Source organism: Tiliqua scincoides, chromosome 10 (assembly GCF_035046505.1).
Source record: "Tiliqua scincoides isolate rTilSci1 chromosome 10, rTilSci1.hap2, whole genome shotgun sequence".
Taxonomy (NCBI): Eukaryota; Metazoa; Chordata; class Lepidosauria; order Squamata; family Scincidae; genus Tiliqua; species Tiliqua scincoides.
In genome coordinates, this window is record NC_089830.1 from 4,734,126 (window position 1) to 4,759,494 (window position 25,369).

The 25,369-nt window shown below is 48.0% G+C and overlaps 1 protein-coding gene and 1 pseudogene across 1 annotated transcript in view; one reads left to right on the forward strand and one right to left on the reverse strand.

Annotated features, from left to right (window-relative positions):
* EXTL1 (exostosin like glycosyltransferase 1) overlaps positions 1–3,438 on the reverse strand; it is a 57,358-nt gene extending 53,920 nt beyond the window's left edge. Inside the window, exon 1 of the mRNA XM_066638492.1 lies at positions 2,309–3,438. Coding sequence (XP_066494589.1) covers positions 2,309–3,246 — 938 coding nt within the window. The 5' untranslated portion in view covers positions 3,247–3,438. The remainder of the gene's footprint in view (positions 1–2,308) is intronic.
* Positions 3,439–12,698: 9,260 nt separating this feature from the next.
* On the forward strand, positions 12,699–12,815 carry LOC136661844 (5S ribosomal RNA; annotated as a pseudogene).
* Positions 12,816–25,369: the final 12,554 nt, after the last annotated feature.

The following is a 25,369-nucleotide window of genomic DNA, read 5'->3' on the forward strand; positions in this document are numbered from 1 at the left end:
GTGCCTCTGGGAGGAAACGCCGGGAGTAAGGCCCATTGTACTCAATGGGGCTTACTCCCAGGTAAGTGTGGCTAGGATTGCAGCCTCACAGCCTAATCCTAAGCATGTCTACTCAGGAGTAAGTCCTGTTATACTCAGTGGGGCTCAAGGTACACCAACATACATTGTACACATAAATGTTATATGTTATGATGGCGCGAACATTGTAAAAAAAAACTGGTAGATCTCCGGGCCTTGCTGGGTTTCAAAGTAGCTCTCGAGGCAAAAAAGTGCGAGCACCCCTGCATTACAGGTTTCCTCAGAAGTCACTCCCACTGACTCCAGTGGGACTGAGCATTCAATGAGTGTTCAGCGTGACAGAGCACAACCCCGGCCATTCACGAAACCTGATTCGTGTGCTTAGTTCTTTCTCCCTGAATCAGTACGGCGGCGGCGGCCCTGGACACACCTTCTCGGAAAGCAGATGCCACTGAGCACTGTGGGGCTGAGTAAACGCGGCAGCCCTGGACACACCTTCTCGGAAAGCAGATGCCACTGAGCACTGTGGGGCTGAGTAAACACACATTGAACCAGCATTGCAGACCACGGCATTTGTTCTTGCCCTGGGACACTTGTCAGAACCCTGAAAAAGGGAGCTGAAAATTTAAATGCCTTTAAGTTAAAAGCATGGCTCTGGTTCTCACACTTGGGGGAAAAAAAAATTTTTTAGCGCCTGAAAAGCTCAACTCTCGGAAATCCAGTGGCAAGAAGCAAAAATACACTGAACGCATTTCAGACCTTGATGAAAGATGTTGGGAGTACTGACCCAAGGGGACCACTAATTCCAGAAGGGAGATCAGTCTTTTGTGGACGATAAAGAGCTAGGCACTCTGCTCCTTTCCAAAAATCATTTGCAAATCATTCTAATTTGTGTAAAAGCCAATATATGCAGATTAGCTTAAGATTAGCCCAAGTGCGGCCTCCAGGGTTAAGCAAAATGTACTGAGCAAGTACAGCAATCCTTTTATTAAGGCCAATTAGCGCTATAACTGCTTAGACCAGGGGTCTCCAAACTTTTTGGCCAGAGGGCCGCATCAGATATCTGGCGTGGTGTTGAGGGCCGGATTTAAATATAAAATTTAAATAGAGATAGAACTTAGATGAGTGAATAAACGAATGAATTGGCTCATTCATTCAACCTCTCTGGCCCTCAGAACACCCTCCAGACACAATCAGAGCACAGTTCTGGTCGTGTTCAGTTGAGCGGGCCAGAGGCTTTCAGGGGACAAGAGGTTTGCCGTGGGCCGGATAGAGCCTTGCCGTGGGCCACATCTGGCCCCCTGGCCGGGGTTTGGAGACCCCTGGCTTAGACCAAGCTTTTCAGCCACACTGAACTCTTCTGAGAAAGAAAGAAGCCCGTGTTGTATGTCTAGTCTAAGCTTTGCTGAGCCATCTTGGCCACTGAGATAGGCCAGATGGCAATATTTTTGCCTGTCCTTTGCAGGACATGTAAAATACTGCAGCCATCCAATGCTTGCAAGCCTTTCAATGAAGATGTGCAAAGGGCTGCGTTTGGAAGCCCCCACTCCAGCAAAGATGCCCTCAGCAACATAGCAATTGGATATGGTTGCTCAACAATGAGAGGAAAGGACTCTGCATGTGATCAGAGGCACTCTCCTCTTTAAGATCACTTCACACGCATGCCTGAGCCGAGCCCTGGCAGCAGGAAGGGTTGCAGGATGAAGACTTGGGAGTACTGACCAAGACCAAGTCCCAGAAGTTTGGAGAAACAGCCCAATGATATCCACACAGGGTTAGGCTGCTGACATGTAGCCACACCCAGGGGGTCCTGCTGCAAACCTAGATAATGAGGGCTTTCATGCTATTCTAGCTTTTGATCATGGAAATTCTACAGTACTTGCATTTTTCTTTGCTGATTCTTCGCTTTCCCTCACTGCACAAGTCTCTCTGCCTAAGCAATTTAAAATATAAAGGATTGCTCTATGCAGGGCTTGCCCAAGCAGCTTGGTGCCGGAGGAGGAAAATCAAAACTGCACCTCACACACACATACACACACACACTAATTAATATGAGGCCCAATCAGTTGCACAACCCTCATGGAAAGGGAAGCAGAGTCTTGCCAAGCTCACGGTACTATCAATGAGCCTTGTGCAGAAGTTTCCAGCGGATCATGCTCCGTGTCCAAAAGCGTCTGTGTCCCACCCCATGCCACTCTTAACGGCACCCAAAATCTACCCCCTGAGGCTGTCAGCTCAACTTGACTCATGGCAGGGCCGGCTCCAGAGAAAGAACTTTGAAAACACTTACTTTTCATAGTCGAGATTGTCCTTGTCACACCGCTTGTCCTTGTGCTTCTCCCAGTCTTTGCCGTGTTTACAGGTGGTCAGGGAAATGATATCCTTGCCGTTGTGGATATGGTGAAGCGCATTCCGCGTGTCGGAGCCAATGCCCGTCAAGTATCTCTTCCCTTTAAAGACCAAGAGGTACTTCTTCTTGGGAGGAAGAGAGGTCTTGTACAGCCACCCTCTCTCCCCACCTTTCTGGGGATGGTCCTTGGAAAACAAGGGGATGGAGATGTCAAAACCAGGCCGGAAGTTCTCCACATAAAAGCTGGCTTTGGCGAGGATCGCCTGGCCAATGTCAAAGCCCAAATCCTCTGTGTAATTGGGCCACGTGCCCGAATAAAGGTTAAAGATCAAATGGTTTTGGCCGTCATTCCACAGAGGGAAGCCTTGGATTTTTTCATTGATATTGTGGACGTACTGGATGGAGAGGTGGTCCCTATCCAGGGTATCGATGTTCAGGACAAAGAGACAGGCTTCCTCCGGATTGGAGGTGTAGTACCGCGACTCTTCAAGGGAGGTGATGATTTTGAGGTAGCTTTCCGACACAGGGTCCCCCCTTTCCAGGGGGTAGACAAAGACTTTGAACCCGTGCTCCCTGCACTTGGAAAAATCAAAGCAGGTGTCCATGCGGCACCGACTTTTCTTGTAGATGCTTCTTCTCAAATTTTGCCGGGCTTTGGGAGACTGCGTGGAGTAGTCTCCATCCTCACACTGAAGTTCCTCGGGATCGGCAAAGCTCTTCAGGAGAAACCCGTCTGCCCAGCGGGGCCAGCTCTTCAGCACTCCAGCTCTCTTGCTGGAGAGGAAGGCGAGGCGTCTGATCTGGTCCCCTCCAAAGAAGAAGAGCAGAAGCCAAGTGGCCAAGAAAGTCATGAAAATGTATTTTTTCCTGGCCTGCATAGGTTCCTGCAGAACCCGGACTCTTTACTGGGAAAAAGGGAGGCCAGCTTGGTCAACAAACAGATCCAGGAAGGGAAACCATTCCGGCAGGCTCAGAAGGCAAAATGAAACCCACTGGTAGTTAGCAGGAGCCAAGTCTCATAACTGGAGAAGCTGCCACTCATTCTGCAGGCGGCTTCTTCTCTCGGAGAGCTTCGGAGGACTGCGTGAACCTTTCCAGTTCTTTCTCCATCTCCTGACGTCTGCACACACACACACACACACACACACCCCCCAGCTTGTCTGCCACTCCTGCTCGGCAAGTTCAGTTTTCCAGCCTCTCCTTCTGCAAGAGTTTTAATTGCAAGGTTGGCCGCTGCTCAGACAGCATCGCAGCTCACCGAGATCTGCAGCCGTCATGACCCTGGTGCCATCTGAGGCCAGCCAAGGACTCAGCGCTGCTTTTCCACAATGCTGTGTTTATTTCGGCCTCTCACCACCAGGAGCTGTGATTATTTTTTTCACCCCCAGCCACTTCCTGGGGAGGTTTATTTATTTAATCCTCAAAGAGGCTGTCCTATTTTCCTTCTCCTCCAGATAACGTTCTCAGTGTTGTTTTACTGCGTCCACTCTCTTGCCCAGTTTGTGGTTTGGCCTTTGCTACTGTAGATGTTTGGGGTGTGTGTGACTACAGAACTGGCTCTGCTGTCCCTTGTCACACAGCTCCGTGGATCTCGGACACTGCCACCTGAAGGAACTCTGTCGCTGGGACAGCGGCAAGGTCACTGAGGCATCCACCTCTTCCCCACTCTCACCTTCCGAGGACCCAAGCTAAGGGTCACCCCTGCTCCTTCTCCTGCCCTGGGGGAAGGACTGCCCAGAAGCAGCAGTTGGGGGTCCCATCTTTGCCTGCCCCTGCTGAGACTGGGCTTCCCAGCTGCCCTGCCAACGCAAATGTGCCCCAGGTGCCACAGAGACCCCTCTCGACCTCTCCCTGCACATGGACCCACTTAGTCTCCGCCCCTCTTTGTAAGCTGCCTGGGAGGTGTCACCACCTCCCAATCCTACACCTGTCTACTCAGAAGTCCCATCAGAGTGAATGGGGCTTACTCCCGGGGAAGTGTGGATGGAATTGCAGCCTTACAGCCCAACCCTATGCCTGTCTACTCAGAAGTATGTCCCAGCCGAGTGAACGGAGCTTACTCTCAGGAAAGTGCGGATAGGATTGCAGCCTTACAGCCCAACCCTATGCCTGTCTACTCAGAAGTAAGTCCCATTAGAGTCAGTGGAGCTTACTCCCAGGAGAGTGTGCGCAGGACTGCAGCTCAGCCTGGGGAGGGGGGTGTCCCCCGAGACTCAGCCGTGCCTGGACACCCCCACCCCCTCCTCTGCCCCGGATGCCTTGGAGGGGATCCCCCCGCGCCGCCTCCTCCTCCTCCTCGCTGCGCTACCCTGGTCTCTCGCTGCGCCCCCCGCCCGCTGGTCCCTCCTGCCTGCGGCTCCGCTGCTCGCCCTGCGCCTCGGCCGGGGTCAGCCTCCCTCCGCCGCCCGCTCCATCCTGCCTCCGGCTGCCCGCCCTCCCGCCGGCCAACCAGCGACTGGTGCCCGCAAGCAGCCAGCCAGCCGGGCCCCCCCGCCCACGCCCCGCCCAGAAGGCGCGGCCCCCAAGAACCCTTTCCTCCCCGCGCTCTCATTGGCTGCTGCGGATGCCGCGCCGGGGATGCTGCGGATGCCCCGGAGGGACGCTGCGCTGGGGATGCTGCGCGGTCCTGCCCACCTCCACTCCCGGCAAGAGGCCAGTCTTTTCCCAGTTGGTCTGTGGAACTCCTTGCTACAGGATGGCACTTGGCCTAGAGGCCTTTCCAAGGGGATTGGTCTCTTGTTGCCTTGGGGGCTCCCTGAGACATCTGGGGGGCCTCTGCGAGAGACAGGAAGCTGGACCAGAGGGACCCTGGGCCTGCCATTGTTACGGCCAGCGAGTCAATCTGATTGTGTAATTTGTCTGTGGAATTCCTTGCCCAGCCCGCCCAGAAGGCATAGCCCCCAGTTGTTTGAATATATTATTGTGGATCCCCCCCTTTTTCTGTTAGTTGCCCCCCAATGAACAGAGCTGACCATAGGTGCTGCGGGGCAGAATTGGAAACATTTTTTAGGTTCACAGCCAAGGTCTGTAGAATCTTGGAGATGAAAATAAAATTTATCATAGACTTAATATGGTAGAAAGGAATGCAATCCAAATGTGCTCTTAAAAAGTGCGTCTGAGCTAATGGACCAAAATGGATCCAAGCACATTTTAATATAAAATTGCGTGCCTGAAAACCTGCAAGGAAAGAAAAAAAAATGCATAGATGACCTTTGAAAAGGAAGTGGTTAGAAAACCACTTGTTTTAGTGACTGTGAAATGTTTTGGTGAAAAATATTAATTTTTGTTTTTACCCTAGTGCGGGGGGCCCTTAGGCACAAGGCCCAGTTCGGAGCAAAAAGTCCAGCTAATCCACTGGGAAAGGGAAAGGCAGGCTAGAAATATTTTCAATAAATAAGGTAGCCCCAGGACTCCACAGTAGCAACTAATGCTTGTATATGGGCCTCCACTGCATGAAGGAGAAATTCAACAATTGAAATGCAACTCTATTTTTCATCCTGCTCTATTTGCAAATTTTTGCCCAATGCATGGAATGCTGTCTTCTGGAAGCAGGCTTATATGGACATAGAGAAAACCAGTTTTGAGAGGTGGGATCAAAGGATCTGAGATGGAAGAGGAGAGGTGGGGTTTCTAGGACAGCAATGGTTCATGACATCAGTAATCTCAATGAAACAGACTTCCTGGCTATGCTGAGTGATGAAAAAATCTGGCTTTGAAAGGATTAGGTACATTTAGAGAGGGCAAGTCTACCTGTGGCTGCTGATCTTGGTGGCTATGCACTCCCTCCAAGTTCAGCAGAACTTGGCCTCTGAATCCAGTTGCAGGGGAACTGCCATAGTGGAAGACGGGTACAACTTTATCTCCTGACTGTGGGCTTTCCAGAGTGGCATCTGGTGGGCCACTGTGGGAAATGGGTTGCCAGTCTAGGTGGGCCCCTTTTGGCCTTATCCCGTCAAACATCTGGATCTCTTCAATATTCTTATATCTCTTGGGCTTGCACTCAGCCTCTCCCGGGCCATAAGACTCTTCCTCCTTTGCCTTGGCTTAATCTTGCTATTCCTGCATGGCTGCGTTCCACAGCCATGCTGGAGCCCAAAAGCAGTGGTTCCCAACCTGAAAAAAGCAGTTTTCTTTTGAGTCTACTGTGTTGGTTGGAGACACCACAAAACCCAGGTTCTCCTCACCATCACCGCCACCGGGAAAGTCCTGAACCCCCTTTTTTTCTTAGTTGGTGCAGTGGGAGTGGCATGAACCCAGTGCAGTCACTGCCAACTCACCACCACCACCACCCTGCACACACTCAGTGGTCCCTTTTTTTCGGGAAAGGTTGGGAACCACTACCCTAGACTTGCTAGTTTTGAGGGAAAAGTGGAGATGCTCTTTGGAGGTTGCTAGGCAACTGCAATACACAGTCCTCAGTCACATTCAGGTTGTGGTTTCTGACCATGGCTGATGGACAGTCCTCTTTGACCCAGAAGGAGGAAGACAACTCAGTTTCTTTTGTGGAAAATTAACTGTCTCGCCTCAGATCGAGGATCACTGTGCAGCTTGCTCCTGCTGGGTTTTCTTTCCGTCTCACCGGGAACCATTCCTGTGCAGGATTCGTCCTGGTCCTCTTAAGAGCCCTGTTCCACACGAGCTACCTTTGAAAATATGCCTCTGACATCCGCACTTCCTTTGAAACAGGAGGCAGACATTCCATCAAGGCAGGGTTTTAATTAGTCGGGCTTCAGAAGTGCTCTGTGTTTGATGTCTGTGTTATACGAAGAGAGAGCTAAAGCTGAATCTATATGACAGTGATTTAACTCCCCTATGGCTACATCATGGAAGGAGGTAGGGAAATATAGTTTAATAATACTGTTGCTATTTGCTGTGCAGATTCCCCATTCAGATAATTCATCCTAATGGCACATCTGGCCAACCACAAAGCTACCCACGGCCTTATGAGGACATGATGCTTAACCATTGTTAAGAATTGGCCATGAACCATGATGCAAAATAATTCATTAACCAGGATATATCATTCTGTCTGCATCAAGCAAACCATGGTTAAGGTGATTTCCCAGGCTCTCCACTTGCAAGGTGACAATCACACCAGGATTGTGCCTCCCTAAACCCATTCTCCAGGAACAGCATTTCCCTTGGCAAGATAAAACAAGGTTTAGCTGCATATCTGCGATATTAACTATGGTAACAAAGCATGGTTAACACTAACCACAGTTAAGTGGTCTACCTGCACCAGGCATTTGTAAACTTTGTGACTGAAGACCATAGGGGGGCAAGTCCTATTATACTGAGTGGAACTTGTCATAGGCAGGTGGGCAGAAGCTTTTCACAAGTCAGGCAATTAGCAGGACAATAACCCAAACACCCTCTAATTACTCAATCAGCTTCTGGTCACTGCCAGTTGCTCTCTCAACTTGAACTCACAGACCATACCAACAGGTCAATTTTGCCCTCCAAAGCTTTGGCTTCCCAGCCAGAGTCCCTACTCAGCTTGCAGTAGGATGCCAGGTACACTCAATGGGCATCAGGGTAGCTTAAGACCAACTCACCGGAAGCCAGTCCTATTTACCACCAGTTTCCCCCTTCCGTGGTTCCAATAATCCACACAGCTGTAAATAGATGGGATTTATTAAAGTAGTGTTTCTCAAACTGTGGGTCCGGACCCACTAGGTGAGTCGTGAGCCGATTTCAGGTAGGTCTCCAGACATTTCAATATTTTATTTTTAATGTATTTGACTTGATTCTACCATGGGATGTGACTACATTTGGGGAAATGTTACAGACCTGCCCTTTTAACAAGCTACTAGGTATATTCTTTTAACAATGATAATTAATGGAACTTACTCCTGGGTAAGTGTGGGTAGAATTGTGAAAAATTTTCCTGCCTGCTAATGTCACTTCCAGCCATGACATCACTTCTGGTGGGTCCTGACAGATTATCATTCTAAAAAGTGTGTCTAAATGTGGCTTTATGCTAAATGTGTGAGAACCACTGTATTAAAGGACAGAAATAACAGTTCTTTCCTCTGAACCTGCTCCAGTTTGGCTGCAGCTTTCTTGGAAGTGGGGTGCCCAGAATTGCACATAATACTCCAGGTGAGGTCTAACCAGTGCAGAGTAAAGCGGAACAACTTCTTCTTATTAAATAACACTAGCATGTCAGATTTCAGTCTTCTCCCTGGGATTGTTAATATTGTTTAGAATTGGACTGTACCATCACATGTGCACCAAATCTGTGACTTCTGCAGAGCACTTATTTGTGTTTGTCCAGCCTGCCCAATCAAGGTGTTGTGGATTCAGGTACCATCGAGACATCACTTGATACTGTGCTTCAGTTACAGGCATTTTATTGCTTTCCTGATATATTTCAACTCAATTCCTTTCCAATATAACTATTCCCAGATCCCTCTTCTGTATGTTTCTAATATCTGATGGCAGCAATTTAATCAGAGACTGAAATGTAAAGTGTGACATTTTATTCAGCATTTCAGTACGTGAAGTCATACAGCACAGGCTTGCATGCTGCCACCGACTTGTAAGAATCTTCTCCAGCTTTACACAAGATCCCCAGTAGGTCCTGATGATCTGTTAACCACTTTCTCAGTCCCCAGCAGTGAGTCTGGTGTCCCCTAAGGGGACTCTGTTATTCTTGGCATCCTAGCACCCTTTGTCAGACTTTAAAGGGTTGTCCATTCACACACGTGTGGCCTCTTTTTTCCCCAACTAGTTGTGATGCTCAGGCTGCAACCCTATGCACACTTTCCTGGGAGTAAGCCCAACAACACAATAGGGCTTACTTCTGAGTAGACATACATGGGATTGTGCTGTCAAGCCTTGGTTGTTGACATTCAACTCTGCTAAGCACATTTCTCTCTAGCCCCTGGTATTTATTACCAGGTGGAGTGAGGTGTCCAGATTCTGGGCTGCTCCACCTGAACTTGCAAGTGGGAGCTCATTTTGGAATCCTCCCCCATACAAAAAAATCAACAGTGCACAGTAGACCAGCAAACCAGGGAGGTTCGCTGCATTGAACCTTTTTCCTCCAGTGCACTCTTCTACAACATGCAGTGGAGATTTTTGTAGATTGTTGTGGGGAAGCATTCTAGAATATGATCCCACACCTGCAGTCAGAAGGAGAACAGTCTAGACAGCATTTCTCAACATTTGTCCCCTGCCATACCATGGTCGCATGGTCCACCACACCATTCGCATGGTCCACCTATTGGAAGTACCACTGGAAATAAATGGTGGGAGGTCAGATGCAATGCAACAAACACCAGTAAGAAGCTCAGGATGGACAGGAGGGCTTTTTCGAGCAAGCAAAAGGGCAGGAGGTCTGGTGTAGAGGGTTGAGCCTCCGTTTGCCTGAAGATAACGTCTGAAGGTCGCCAGTTCGAGGCCACCGGCACCGTGCGACCTTGAAGCAGCTGACAAGCTGAGCCGAGCTATTCCATCTGCTCTGAGCGTGGGAGGATGGAGGCCAGATCAGAACAAAACATCTGAATTGTTGTAGCTCTTGAAATATAGAGCCTTCTTTCAATTGTAAAAATCCCTGCGGAGACTTAAATTAGCCTGCCTATGCTATGTAAACCACCTTGAATAAAGTCTAAGGAGAAATCTGAGGACCTAGAAAGGCGGTATATAAATACCTGTATTATTATTATTATTATTATTATTATTATTATTATTATTATTATTATTATTATTATTATTATTACTTTGTAGCTGTGCCTGCCAGACCTCCTATCACTGTTTGTCATGTTGCATTACTGGTCTCACTATTGGGCAGCAGGTGTCTGGAATTCCTGCAGGTACCAACATCTCAAGTACCACTGGTGGAACCTGTACCACTGGTTGAAATCATTGGTCTAGACCAGGGGTGTCCAAACTTTTTGGCAGGAGGGCCACATCATCTCTCTGAAACTGTGTTGGGGGCTGGGAATAAAAAAAAAGAATTGATTTACATTTCAAATTTGAATAAATTTACATAAATTAATATATTAGAGATGGAACTTTGATGAATGAATGAAGGTCTTGCAATAACTCAAGGCCTATAAAAGCAAGGTCTTGCACAAAGCAAGGCCGTCCTTTCCTTTGCTGCCGCTGCTGCATCACAGTTGTGAAACAGCAAGCAGTGGAAGGAACCCTCAACCCACAGCTCACGCAAGAGGTTGGCCGTCATGCTGAGAGCAGTTGCATTGGGCCAGTGCGGGCTCCAGCAAGTCTCCGGAGGAACAGAGGCTCATTGGAGACTGGGAGCTCCCCGCAGGCCAGATTGGGAGTCCTCGAGGGCCGCAGGTGGCCCCAGGGCCGGGGTTTGGGCACCTCTGGTGTAGACTCTAGATGCAGCCCTCTGACCACGTCATTCCATGTAATATGTCCATTGGAAGTTTGAGGGCAAGCAGTCACCAGCCTACAGAAGCCATCCATCTTTATTTCAGCAAGCATTTAGAGGTCACCACCTACTCCCTTTGCATCTGAACCATAGGCCTGTCTCTTCCTAGCACCAGTGCTAACTGCTGGAGGATTTCAGAGTGAGAAAGGGAGAAGGTAGCAGGGTGTGTGTGTGTGTGTGTGTGTGTGTGTGTGTGAGAGAGAGAGAGAGAGAGAGAGAGAGAGAAGCAGGGCCATGTAGTGGATCCAAACCACCAGACCATGTCACCTGCCCCACATCCTGCCATCTCTCCCATTGGAATCTCTTCACTCATAATCTGATAATACCATTCTTTAGGAGATCACAGTCTTTCACCATGACAACCCAATTGACCTGATTTGTAGGGAAGTTAGATGCCACCTGCTTGCCAATTGGCATCAGGCCGTTATCAAATCCAGCCATTCGAATCCAACGGTTGTTTTTAAGGGACATATAAAAAGAGGCTTAAAGTGATTGACAGTTTAGGGGGGGAAATCCTGTTGTTAGACTCTAAAAGGGGGAAACATTCAGCACTCCCTGGCCAGGCTCAATCAAGGAGGCAGCTCCTGTGCTTTTAATAGCTGCTGCTGGTGCTTTCTTTAACAGAGAAGAGAAAATTCTAGCATGTGCAACTTCTTTCTTTATAGTACTGAGTCATGGAAGAAGCTGCACTGGGTGAAATTATCATGTTTGTGCGAGTCTTACAGTTAGATCTCCTATTAAGCTTAGTGGAGGATCCTTCCTTGCACACATACTTAGGGTTGCTGTGTTAAAATCACGCCATCCAGTGCTGAATTTGGCAACCCCACAAAAACCTTTGTTAGGTTCTGAAATGCAGACTAACAGGCCCAAGGCCTCTCAGTGCATGTGGCACTCAGTGGCAGTGGCATGTCACATGTTGGCCCCACCCCACTGCTGCACATGTTGATCCCATTACTTGGTGGTGTGCTGGCTGCCTCTGCTTCTCCCATTCCCTGGATTTGAAAAAGAAGAGGGGAATGGGGGCAAAGAGGTAGTGTGGGGGAGAGGAGAACGTGCTAGGGTATTGGAGACATACCGCAAGTCTCCTGCTGTTTCCCCCTATTCCTTTTCACCCTGTGCCAATCTGCTACCTGAGGCAACTGCCTCAATCGGCCTCATGGATGGGCCGGCCCTGGTCAGATTATCATTTTAGTATGTCATAAAACTGGTGGAGAAGCCATACTTGTGTTGACAAGTCAACCTGTGGCTCCTGTACGTATGTGCCACCCTACACAGCACATTAGCAACCTGGCGCGCTGCCCACTCAGATACCATGAAGCACTAGTCTGATCATGCAAATGGGCTCATTACATCTGCTGGAAATCAGAGGTCAAGATCTGAAATGGCTACCCTGAGAAGCCTGCTGGAGACAGTCCTCTGCACTGATGGTCCTATGCATGCACCTATGAGAAGACCTCATGATGTTCTCCATGAGTCAAACCACATGACACATCTTTCCCCCCCCCCCCCAAACTTAAATAACTATCATGGCAGGCCCCAAGCAGGCTTGCCACCTGGTTTGGGCTGGAGTTTTCAAGAATCAGCCTCAGGCTACAGGTGACTCCTGAAAACCATCCCAGAGAATTTAGTAGGCCCTCCAGGAGTTTCCAGCATTGCATCATATTGGAAAAAATATTCAGGGATAGTTTCAGTCAAAGTCGGGAGCTGCACCTGGCTCTCCCCTCCCTTTTCTGGGTAGGCGGCAGGGTGTACACACCAGGGTGTTCCAAAAGGCTGCCCACTCCTACATCAAAATCCCCCGTGCTTGAATAACAGCAGGCAGAAAGGGACTGCTTCAGCCCACTTCCTGCTGTCCCACTTTTCTCTCTTCAGGGAGTTCTTTGAATGCCAGAAGCCATCTCTCACCTTCAGCAGTATAGCCCAGTTCATACCTGAGGATGTTACCCTGCACATGCCCAATCTCGTCTGATCTCGGAAGCTAAGCAGGGTCAGGCCTGGTTAGTACTTGGATGGGAGACCGCCTGGGAATACCGGGTGCTGTAGGCTTATACCATGATCTCGGAAGCTAAGCAGGGTCAGGCCTGGTTAGTACTTGGATGGGAGACCGCCTGGGAATACCAGGTGCTGTAGGCTTATACCATGATCTCGGAAGCTAAGCAGGGTCAGGCCTGGTCAGTACTTGGATGGGAGACCGCCTGGGAATACCGGGTGCTGTAGGCTTATACCATGATCTCGGAAGCTAAGCAGGGTCAGGCCTGGTCAGTACTTGGATGGGAGACCGCCTGGGAATACCGGGTGCTGCAGGCTTATACCATGATCTTGGAAGCTAAGCAGGGTCAGGCCTGGTTAGTACTTGGATGGGAGACCGCCTGGGAATACCGGGTGCTGCAGGCTTATACCATAGTCTTTCAAGACTGAAGGTTGCCAACCATACCTGAGGATACCACCACCTCGTTCTGCTGTGTTTGCAGACTAGACCCAATTTGACAGAAGTGAGTTAACTCCAATACGTCAAGGGACCAGACTTCCAAGCAGGCCAGATCCTCAGCGCCTGCTTCCTTTTGCCATTCTCTAAAGAACAAGAGACACTGGGGGCAGAGGCTGGGACTATCTGTGCGCAAAACATGAGACCTGATAGTCTACCCCAAAGGTCTCAGGTTGCCTGCTGTTAGCAACAGAAGGCTGGACTGTTAAGAATCTTACTGGCTTGTGTCCCACTTCTCTAAGTGGCCAGGAGTTCCAGGGGCTGCAGCCCAACCTGGGTTCAGGCTTCATTTGAGAGCAGGGATCACAGGAGGCCCACAGTGTCTTTGTCATTTTCCTTTATTTCCAAATGCACAGGTTTGAGCATTGGGGGGAGTGGGTTGCATGCGCTGCTGCGCACAACATCGGCTATATGGGCCAAGCCAGCTTTTCCCCTTAGGTTCCCCTCTAGCCTCTGCCAGGTCCAATCCTGGCTCTGTCTCCCTGCTTCTTCTATGACATGCAACCTTTCTCCCAGAACGGGAGGCAGGGAGGAATCAACGGATGCCTTGGTTCCCTTCTCAGGTGGATGTACTTGAGGACCCCCCTATGGGTTGATGGTTCCCATTCAAGGAGCTTCTTAGCCCATTACTCTTAGCCCATTACTAATTGGATAAGAGGCACTTTTTCAAGTGGGCGCTCCTTTTTTTAGCAGGGGGAGAGTAACTGGCCCACCTCACCCCAGCACTGTCTGTTTTAGTGGCTGTCTGCTGGTATTCATTTGCATCCTTTTAGATTGTGAGCCCTTTTGGGACAGGGAGCCATTCAGTTATTTGATTTATCTCTGTAAACCGCTTTGTGAACTTTTAGTTGAAAAGCGGTATATAAATACTGTTAATAATTAATAATAATTACTCTTAGCCCATTCTTGTAATTCCAGGTGAACTGGCTGAGCATTGCCTCCAGGCCTGGCTCCAGTGCCAGACGTACTCTCCGCATCCAGCAACAATCTCACAGCACCAATAATCAATTATATAATTAGTTTTAATTGCAAGATAAATATTATGTTCCTTCCTTCTGGGCACAAGAGATATTCTGGCTCCTTTTTAAACAATAACTAATGGCCTACTCTTTGAAGGGGAGGAGGAGGGAGGGTCTCTTTTACACACCTTAGTAGCAGAACTGTGGGCATTTGGAAAAGTCCCCTATATTGAGCCACATTCTGGGGCCCATTTGCCTTTACATGATATCTGTCATAAAAGACTGTGGGCCCAATCCTATCCAATTTTGCAGTGCCAGTGCTTCTGTGCCTATGGGGCATGCCCTGCATCTTGTGCTGGGGCAGCAGTCACAGGTCTCCTTAAGGTCTCCTTGAAGCATGGAAACATTTGTTCCCTTACCATGGTGCTGCATTGTGGCTGCACCGGTGCTGGAAAATTGGATAGGATTGGGCCCTGCATCAGCCAACCTGTACATTATGGTTCCCTTGCAAATGGATTGAGTTTTAAGCCAGGGGTGTCAAATTTGTTTCATACATTGGGCCAAATAGCATTCACAAGGCCTGCTGAGGGCCAGAAGTGGTGTCATTAAGCAGGAAGTGGTGTCATTAAGCAGATCATAACCAGAAATAAGCACTTTGTCCTCACTAAGGAACTCTTGGTTGCAAATGACAGAGGAGAAAATACGCAAATCTTGATCATGTTTTCAAGATATGAGGGAGCCCAATTATCACACTGGCCACCCTTTCAGCAGTAACACCCTTTCAGAAACTGAGAGCAGCTGATGATGGTGCAGGGAGAGCCCATGGGCCAGACAATTTGACACCCATGGCTTTATGTTTGACTTCCATGTTTTAAGCTAAGAGAGAGATGTGCAGCGCAATCCTATCTTGCCAGGAGTCCTGCACTGTATCCAGCTGGTTTCAACCAGGCTTTTTCAACTGAAGGGAGAGTTCATGAAATGACAAGCACCAGTCGATTAGCGCTGCGGGCTATAATTGCAAACAAGCGAGACTGGTTTGCCTCAAGGTCAACCCAAGCAAAGGACTCATGTGGCAAGAATGTAGGGTTCCCAGCAAAGTGACATCCCATTTTGATTTGTGACCCTCTGTTTCTGCACACTCAGTGTTTGCTCCGACATGAACCTCATGCTTTTTAAAGCTCTTTCAACATGATTCTTATTGTCCATGTTATAAGGTATATTTTAGTTTTGCAGATAAACAGCTTAGGGCCCAATCCTATCCAATCTAGCGCCGGTGCAGCTGCAATGCAGCCCCTGGGCGAGAGAACAAATGTTCAATTACCTTGTGGAGGCCACCATAACTACCCTCCCCATCACAGGGTGTAAGTGCATACCCCACTGGCACAGCTATACCAGGGCTATAAAGTTGGATAGGATTTGACCCTTATAGTGGCAAGTCATTGGGTCCCCTTGGGGAGAAAGGCGGGATAAAAATACTGTTAATAAAGAAAATGAAAAAATTGTGATGTGGTGGATAGGGCTTGGACCACAGAGACTCAGCTGGTCCATGTCTCTGTTTAGCCAGGGAACTCATTAGACCAGGGGTGCTCAAACCCCGGCCCTGGGGCCACTTGCAGCCCTCACGGCCTCTCAATGCGGCCCTCAGGGAGCCCCCAGTGTCCAATGAGCTTCTGGCCCTCTGGAGATTTGTTGGAGCCCGCACTGGCCTGACACAACTGCTTTCAGCGTGAGGGCGACTGTCTGACCTCTCATGTGAGCTGTGGGATGAGGGCTCCTCCACTGCTTGTTTCACGTCTGTGATGCAGTAACGGCAGAAAAGGAAAGGTCAGCCTTGCTTTGTGCAAGGCCTTTTATAGGCCTTGAGCTATTGCAAGAAATTTATTCATTCATATAAGTTCATCTTTAATATATTCACTTAAGTAAACTTATGTAAATTTATTCAAATTTTAAATGTAAATTAATTATTTTTTTCCCCTGGCCCCCAACACTGTGTCAGAGAGATGATGTGGCCCTCCTGCCAAAAACTTTGGACACCCCTGCATTAGACTATCCTGGGCGAGTCAATAACCTCATGGATGGTTCTCTGCGCAACTTGTGGGATGGGATCCAGTTGTGGCTTGCAGGACTGTGGGGTTCTCAGGCTCTGGCAAACAGTGATGACAAGTTAGCAGTACACCAGAATCTTCTTGCGTATGCATCTTAGGCTGCCAGACTTAGTTTCCAGTCTGAAATGAATTGATGGACTCCTAAGATCCAAGTTTGAAAGTTTGAATTTTGTGGTGTTTACTGGCAACCCATGAGGTCAACTGGAGGGGGGGGTTGTCTCAGGCAGCAGATTGGTGTGGCCCGTTTGCCCACTCACCTCCACTGCTCCTCCTCTTTCCTGCCTGGTTCGAAGCTGCTGTAGCCCCCACTCTCCTCTCCTCCACACTTCCTCCTCCACTCTGCCCCCCTCTTCCTTTTCCAATCCAGACAGCTGAAGAAGCAGAGACTGGCATATCATCAGGAACAAAGGGGCAGCAGTGGGCAACAGCGCCTTGCATGCAAGGAAGTCTTGGGCCTCCTGTTCCTGAATACTGGCACATTTTAAAAAAGACATCCCACACTTTTCTACAAAGGCAAAACAAGGACATTGTTTAACAAGGGACAGGTAGCAGAAAAAAAATAGGGACAGTTGAAGGGTATCTGGGTTAGTGACAGTTCCCTTGTTATACAGACATTAAAAAAAAACCCAAAGCCAAGAGTTTGAAGAAAAACATTCAAATTCTTCCATCTGCAGGACAAATGGTTGTATCCTTGTGGTGCTTAGAGGCTATCCAGGGAACATCACATCCCTTCCAAGCCCATTTCCCCGTAGCCCAATAAATATGTAAACAGCAGCAGAGGCCGATTTAATCAAGAGCAAAGAGGAGGCTGGCCACCCTGGGATCCACAGATGAGCGAAGGGAGCAGTTCCCGGCAAAAGTGAGATGAGGCCTTGGACCAATCTGCAATATTTTCAATCATTTTCCCCCTCTCCTGTATACTAAACTCATTTCATTCTGCCAGCTTTTATGGCTGGGGGGATGATCTATGAAGACAGCGCCATTACTTTGGTGTGCGCCAGCCACATAAATACTGGCAGCGGACCGCTAGGACGGGGGGGAAAGCACTGCCTTGGGAAAGAAACAATAACAGCAAAGGAGTCAGAGATGCAGTGACCCCAAAGAAACTTTCTGCTCTCATCCATTGCCTCATAATTGCTCCTGGTAATTCCCCCAACACTATCCTTCCTCTGGTTGCCTTTAGGGTGCTCGAGGGCAAAGGAGATACCAAGCACATGCTCCAACTTGCTCTTTTTGCAAGGGGCATTTCCTTGTACCTGCTGACAATTGTCTCTGGCAAAATGCTGAATGCTCAGAAGAAAGGGACTGGTCTATGTGGTTTGGAGTGCAACCATCTCTTGGCAAACCAAGCCCTTCCTCCACACATCTGTCAGCTACAGCTTCCTTGATTGCATCAATTACATTGTGGGGGAAATACCCACTAAATACAGTGGGGGGTGGGAGGGTTCTAGCAGGGTTGGCCCAAGACCTCCCAGAATCCAAAGCAGTGTACCAAAAGGAAGAGGGGAACAGAGACACTCTAGCCAACCACTCTTCTGTCATGCACACTTCATTCTACTCTGTTCCTTTCTTCTTTTTCGATCCAGGGAGTGGGAGAAGAGCAGCAGTGAAAGGAGTAGGTGCCCACTACAGATCTGTAACCAAGGTGATCACCTGGACAGGCTGGCTCTGTTTTCAAGAGCTCACTAATGTTTGGTTGCAAAGGTTTGCCAAAGCTGGTTTAGGATTAAGTGGGGAAGAGACATTGTCATACCAACTAGGTTTTGTCCTGGGAGGGTTCTTGTGGCTTTAAGAGCTTCTCTGCACAGGGAAATCCACATAGGGACACTTTTCTCATTTATATTCTGTGGAACAATCTGGGGCAATTGACCTGTTGAACTTCTGTTTCCTGCTTCTCTTAAAGGCACAGGGGAGTCATGTCAGAAAAACTGGCTGTGCAGCTTGGCACTTTCAGGGCTTGCAAGCAGGAACACTGGGTTCGCCAACTGATCAGAAAAAGAGTTATTTATGATTATGTACCATAAGAGCAATTTGATCTGGAAGCTAATAAACAAGTTGAGATATTATGTGCCAGGCCTCTCTTAAAGGCATAGATACAAAGACAGCTGAAAAGTTGGCAATTTATTGGTTACAGCAGAGACTTGTCTGTATTCCAGTTTATTATTATTATTATTATTATTATTATTATTATTATTATTATTATTATTATTATTATTATTATAAAATATACAGCTTGCTTGTTAAGGGTTTGGAGAATTTGTTTATGAGTCTGAGGCCCCTTATAAGGAATACTACAAGGATGAATTCAGGCTCTTCTCAAACGTGTAGGCACAGGTTACAGTGATGATTAGAAAGTCTGATTTCATGTCAGTGGTTTATTTTATAGCCTGTCTCTGTGCTTGTCTCTTTCTCTGCCTTTTGCACAAAGGCACCAACGCATTCAAAAACATTCATGCAGAATGCTTGACTCCTGACTGGGGCACGCATTTAAATTACCAGCTCTGATTCCGCTATGGCACACAGCAGCCATATTCAGTTTGTTTGTTCCTTGGAACCTGGTGTTTCCTCCCAGGCTTCTTAGGGATTTCTCAATGAGAAGATCAGTGATCGCAGAGAAGGGTCCCCAAAAGGGAGCCACGGAAAGCGGAAATAGAGATGCAAGGGACTGGCGACAGGATGCAGGTCTCTTGTTGTCTTAGTGTGCCCTGAGGCATCTGGTGGGCCACTGTGGAATACAGGAAGCTGGACTAGATGGGCCCTGGGCCTGATCCAGCAGGGTTCTTCTGTTCTTATAGAGCAGGGGTGTCCAAAGTTTTTGGCAGGAGGGCCACATCAGCTCTCTGACACTGAGTCGGGGGCCGTGGAAAAAAAGAATTAATTTACATTTAAAATTTGAATAAATTTACATAAATGAATATATTAAAAATGAACTTATATGAATGAGTGAAGGTCTTGCAATAGCTCAAGAAAGCTCAAGAAAGGCTGGCCTTTCCTTTGCTGCCGCTACTGCATCACAGACATGAAACAGCAAGCAGTGGAAGGAGCCCTCACCTTACAGCTCACGGGAGAGGTCAAACAGTTGCCCTTGTGCTGAGAGCAGTTGCGTCGGGCCAGTGTGGACTCCAACAAATCACTGGAGGGCCAGAGGCTCATTGGAGACTGGGAGCTCCCTGAGGGCCGCATTGAGAGGCCTCGAGGGCCGCATGTGGCCCCAGGGCCGAGGTTTGGGCACCCCTGTTATAGAGCAGTGGTTCCCAAACGTTTTAGCACCAGGACCCACTTTTTAAAACAACATTCTATTGGGACCCACCTAGGTTTACCAGACTTTTTAAAAAGGAGATTGAGAAATATTTATTTATAAGTAATAATAACCAGATAGAAAGACCCACAAACATTTATCTCCCTATATTTACACATGCTTGCAAACTGCAGGAGCTGAGCTCCTAGCAGGGCAATTAGCAGGTATAGTATCTGATTTTTGAATGGCTTCAGGCCTTGAGGCAATTAGATATCTGAGCTTTCCATCACCCTTTGGCGACCCACCAAGACTCAGGTTGTTACCCACTAGTGGGTCCCAGTCAACAGTTTGGGAACCACTGTTATAGAGCATAATAACCATTAGCTATTTGATTTTCTCTGTATACCACTTCATGAACTTTTTGTTGAAAAGCAGTATATAAATACAGTTAATAATAATAATAATAATAATAATAATAATAATACAGTGAGGGTGCACCTTCTTCTTCAGTAAATTACAGTGGCAGATCCACTGTCAGTGTCCTGGACGCTCTCTAGGTATTGAACTACACTGCAAAGGTGGCACAGTTTTATCTTGGTTTTATTGTCATGATTTTCCCCAAAGGATCTTGGGAAACTGTAGTCTGGATTGGTGAAGGTGCTGAGAATTCTGTTGTAGATCTTTAGCTCCTTTGACAGACCTACAGGCTCCAAGGGCCCCTTGGGAGAAACTTATGAAACCAGTTTGGGTCCTTGGTGCAGATACACTCTCACATCTTTGTCTGTTGCTGTATCTGCACTGCATTGCTGGACACGCAACTTTTCCCCTAACTTAAACCTCTTCCAAACTGCTCTTCGGTAGCTAAGTGTCCCCCCCCCCATTTCCCCTCCCTAAATCCAACATTTGTGGCTTGTATTACTTTTAGACCTCAGCTAAGTACTCACAGTCCTCTGCTTTCCACCACTGCAAACACTATCATTAAAGATCTGGCAGGCATGGACAGAACCTCCGAAGGGGGAGGCAGCAGGAGATGCACGAGACCGCAGGGAGGCCTTCTTTGGGGCTAGGCTGCAGGGATAAACCTGAGGACACAAGTGTGCTGTTGTGATCTGTCATCTCTGCCACTTTGGATGGTAACCCAGCATTGGCGTCAGGGTGACCTTATCACCCAACCTCTTGCTTCATGTGTTGCTCTGAAGGATTCTGGTCAGTAGCTGCATTCCTTCATTAAGGTTATTGAAGAGGACAAGGAAGTTAGCTAAGGGAGCTAGCAGCATTTTCTTGCTAAATTGTTTGTTAGCCGCCTTGTGTGCCTGTTGGGTAAAAAGGCGGGGTACAAATTAATAAAATAATAATAATAATATAGCAGCAGTTGGCAAACCCCAGCCCGCGGGCCATTTGCGGCCCACAGGGACCTCCAATTTGGCCCACAGGGAGCCCCCAGTCTCCAATGAGCCTGTGACCCTTTGGAGACTGTTGGAGCCCATGATGGCCTCTGAACTTATGTCTCCATGTGTCTGGCTTGGTCTTTATGTTTTCACTGTGCAAGAGGTGTGTGGCAAACAGTTCTCAAGTGGTTCTACATGCCTGTATTATAGTTCTCATGTGTATTATAAATAAGCTCAGTAAAATTCATTCATTCATATAAGTTCCATCTCTAATGTATTCATTTATGTAAATTTATTCAAATTTGAAATGTAAATTGATTTTTTTTTCCCAGTGTCAGAGAGACGATGTGGCCCTTCTGCCAAAATGTTTGCTTACCCCTGGCCTATACGAATTAACTTACAGAAGAAAGGTAAATTTGGGAACCTTACGACAGCCAGAGAAGGAGAAAAGACCTCAGTGAAAACAGATTATACTTTAAATACAGCAAGATAATATGGATTCCGATTTCCGTAGAAATGTTACGTTCGCTTGGCCAGGAAGACTATCTTTTAATAGCTATGAAGGGTTTTTTTGTTTTTAAATTTTAAACATTTCTAATTCACTTTTCCCTTCCCTAAGGAGGTTCCGGCTTTAAATAAAACAGTTAAAGCATAATAAAAACACAGCAATAAACAATAGCAATAAGAGACCCCACCAAAAACGAACACTACACCTTTGTGTAATCAAACTTGGCTCACTTTTTGCCAAGAGTTAGTATTTGATTGACGTTTTTCTTCTCATGGCACGCTGACCTCTGAGCTCTATAGTCTTCGCCTCTTGTAGTGTCACTTCCACCTTCCAGAATCTAGGGCAGTATTTATCAAACTGTGGGTCAGGACCCACAAGCCAATTTCAGGAGGGACTCCATGCATTTCAATATTTTATTTTTAATATGTTAGACTTGATGCTACCATTTTTAATATGTTGGACTTGATGTGACTGCATTTGAGGAAATGTTACAGATCAGTACTTTTAACAGGCTGCTGTGTATATGCTTTTAACAATGATAGTCAATGGGCTTACTCCTGGGTAAGTGTGTGAAAGATTGCAATCTAGGATTGTTAAAAATTTTCCTGCTTGATGATGTCACGTCTGGTCATGACATCACTTCTGGTGGGTCCTGACAGATTCACATTCTTAAAAAGTGGGTCCTGGTGCTAAAAGTTTGAGAACCTCTGCTCTAGGGTAACTGCCTACAGCAGGGATCTCTAAACTTTTCGGCTGAAGGGCCGCATCAAATATCTGGCACAGTGTTGAGGGCCAGAAAAAAAAATTAAATATAAAATTTAAATAAATACATTAGAGATGAAACTTAGATGAATGAATAAATGAATGAATGGGCTCAAATGTCCAGGACTTCTCCAAGCATGAATAAAGCCCAAGAAATAAAACACATTTAAATGGACCCCCATTCCCCCATCCCACAAGCACAACTCGGGTTGCGTTTGCTGAACTGGGCCAGAGGCTCTCAGGATCAGAGGCTGGCTGTGGGCTGGATAGAGGCTCACCACAGGCCGCATCTGGCCCCTGGGCTGGGGTTTGGAGATCCCTGGTCTATAGTAACAAATTGTCCCTCTTCCTTTGCTAGGGAGAAAGAAGGACAATTTGTTGCCCTAGAAACAGGGCTGCAGGACCAAGAAGAGTTTTTCAGCTATTTTCAACCACAGGGCTCCAAACTCCTGTGGCACACCATTGTCCTGTTGTTGTTGTTGGCAACCTTCAGTCTCGAAAGACTCTGGTATCACGCTCTGAATGGTGGTTCTGGAACAGCGTCTAGTGTGGCTGAAAAGGCCGATTCGGGAGTGACAATCCCTTCCACACTGGGAGCAAGTGCAGTCTGTCCCTGGTCTGTCTCCCTGGCTGTGGGCCTTCCTTCTTTGCCTCTTTGCCTCAGACTGTTGGCCAAGTGTCTCTTCAAACTGGGAAAGGCCATGCTGCACAGCCTGCCTCCAAGCGGGCGCTCAGAGGCCAGGGTTTCCCACCTGTTGAGGTCCACTCCTAAGGCCTTCAGATCCCTCTTGCAGATGTCCTTGTATCGCAGCTGTGGTCTACCTGTAGGGCGCTTTCCTTGCACGAGTTGTCCATAGAGGAGATCCTTTGGGATCCGGCCATCATCCATTCTCACGACATGACTGAGCTAACGCAGGCGTCTCTGTTTCAGCAGTGCATACATGCTGGGACAGCATGTTCCAGGACTGTGTTGTTTGGAACTTTGTCCTGCCAGGTGATGCCGAGAATGCATCGGAGGCAGCGCATGTGGAAAGCGTTCAGTTTCCTCTCCTGTTGTGAGCAAAGAATCCATGACTCGCTGCAGTACAGAAGTGTACTCAGGACACAAGCTCTGTAGACCTGGATCCACCAGTCAAAAATCACTGTTCTAACACTGCAATCCTGTGCATGTTTTTTTTCTGAAGTAAGTACCACTGAACTGAATGGGTCTTACTCCTAGGTTAGAACTCAGTCCTATCCAACTTTTCAGTGCTGATGCAACTGAAGTGCAGCTTCAGGGAGGAAACCATTGTTCCTTTACTTTGAGGAGGCCTTTGTGACTGCCCCTCACTGGAGGATGTAGTTCATGCCCCATTGGCACGGCTGCACCAGTGCTGGGAAGTTGGATAGGACTGGGCCTTTAGTGTGTATAGGATGGTAGCCTAAAATTGAATAGTGCTTCACACAGATTGTCTTGAAGTAGCCCTTTCAACAAGCCTCTAAAGCAAATAAGTAGGCTTGCTATGTTGGACGCATCCCAAACCCTGAGATTTCTGAAGTGGGATCTGGTGATGGTACAAGATTACCAACACATGAAATATGTTGAGGGAAGGAATATCTGGTATTTGGTGGGCAGTGGGATGATGCAAAACTCTCTGCTCCCAATATTTACTGCCCTCTATAGCTTGTCTGTTGGCAGAGTTCTCAGGTCAACATCTCCCAAAAGAGGCCCCTGCCCCAAGGGGATAGCATGCTTGCTTGCTGGCATCCTTCAGTCTCAGAAGACTATGGTATCGCGCTCTGAATAGTGTTCTGGAACAGAGTGTCCTCTCCAGTGCGCGAAGCCTAGGTAAAGTAAATATGGAGGATAGACTGTTACCCATGCAGCAAATCCCCCCTCTCCACGTTGCTGAAATGGTCCAATGGAAAGGCAGAGGCCAATACGGTTGGTTCCAGCGGCGTCGCAGAAGTTGCCAGAACGTGACTGTGTTCAGCCATGAACTGCCTCAGGGACTCCGGCTCCGGATTTTGCCTTGAGGTTGACTCCTGAAGCCTCTTCCATAACTGAATGTAGCCACAAGGCAGTGGAGGTTTGGGATCAGAATTTTCCTTCTCTCAGATGAGCTGCCTTCCCAGGCTGATGAGTCCCATCTACCTGTGGGCTGTTTAGTCCCCTCTTACAACAAGTACAGCCAAACTGAGGGCCTATTCTTATCCCCAGCCCCCAGGGGTCAATAGCATGACCTATAAGAAAACAGTCATTATCAGAAGTAGACCAGTGTAGTCTTTGTAATCCTCATGTCAGGATGAGTCATCAGTTTGCATGTTTGAACTTGCTGGCCCTACCTCTCTCCCTCAGTTCTCTTTTCTTCCACACCCTTCCATGGCATTCTTGGCACAGCGTCAAAACACCCAACAGGACAGAAGCCAGCTGCAAACTTCTCAGGCTGGAGAGCTGCCCTGTGCCCCTTCAGCTGGCATAAAACCAAAAGCAGCTAAGCCTTGCGGAGCTACCTCCTGCAGTTCTAAGAGGGGCAGGTTCAGGAAACTTTCCAAAGCCAACAGAGACTGAACGGTTGGTGCACACCAAGATGGCTTGAGGACAGGTCACCATCCAAGGTGACCAGTTTCAGACTGGAGCTCCGATCAGAAATCAGAAGTGGGCTCCGATCACTAATCAGAGCTTTGTTCAGCTACGAGAAGGCTCACAGAGGGGACTGTGTGCCTCCTGGACCCTGCTGGAGGCCAACACGACTCCCTCCCCCCCAGGTAAGTATAAAAGCTCCTGTGTCACCATGATCACTGCAGCACCATCAGGGGATCCCTGCCTCTGCCAACACTTACCACAGTTCCAAAGTTCAAGTAGAATTTTGGGTACCACTGGCCTAAGGTACTCCATGAATGGGAGCCCCCGTCAGGGGTCTTTGTGACCCTCTAGTAGGTCTACCTGAGAGTTGGGGCTAAGGTGTAAGTAAGGTGTAAAGGGTGAGTGAAGACAAAGGATGCACATGAGCTGGCAGGTACTTGAAGTGACGAGGGACAGCTGAGATTTGAGCGGGCAAAGGCTAGAATGGAAGCCAAGAGGAGGCGCAGCTGCAGAGATGCTCAGAAGACATGAGCAGTGGATGGTGCTTGCAAGGGTGTGCTATCAGCCAGTGCTCAAACCTGCATGTTTG